The following is a 367-nucleotide window of genomic DNA, read 5'->3' on the forward strand; positions in this document are numbered from 1 at the left end:
GAGCTCATCGCGCTCCTCATCGCCGCCCACCAGCGCACCTTCGACTCCAGCTTCTCCCAGTTCACGCAGTACTGGGTGAGCTGGGGACACCCCGCACCCGCTGTCCCCGCCGGGGACACACCTGTCCCTGTGCTTGACCCCGCTGTCCCTATGGGTGACCCGCTGTCCCCAGGGCGGCCCCAGCCGTGTCCATGGGCGCCCTGGTCATCCTTGCGTGTGACCCTGCTGTCCTCATGGGTGCCCTGACTGTCCCCACGGGTGCCCTGGCCATGCCCATGGGTGGCCTGACTGTCCCATGGATGACCCCGCTGTCCCCAAAGGTGACCCAGCCAACATCCCTGGTGCCCTGGCTGTCCCCTGGAGTGAC

General features: G+C 67.8%; 1 protein-coding gene across 1 annotated transcript in view; it reads left to right on the forward strand.

Annotated features, from left to right (window-relative positions):
- The window catches only part of NR1I3 (nuclear receptor subfamily 1 group I member 3), a 5,119-nt gene that overhangs the window by 1,374 nt on the left and 3,378 nt on the right, over positions 1-367 (forward strand). The window contains exon 3 of the mRNA XM_017737664.1: positions 4-237. Within this exon, the coding sequence (XP_017593153.1) occupies positions 4-237 (234 nt within the window). The remainder of the gene's footprint in view (positions 1-3; positions 238-367) is intronic.

Source organism: Corvus brachyrhynchos, unplaced genomic scaffold, assembly GCF_000691975.1.
Source record: "Corvus brachyrhynchos isolate BGI_N302 unplaced genomic scaffold, ASM69197v1 scaffold496, whole genome shotgun sequence".
NCBI classification, from domain to species: Eukaryota; Metazoa; Chordata; class Aves; order Passeriformes; family Corvidae; genus Corvus; species Corvus brachyrhynchos.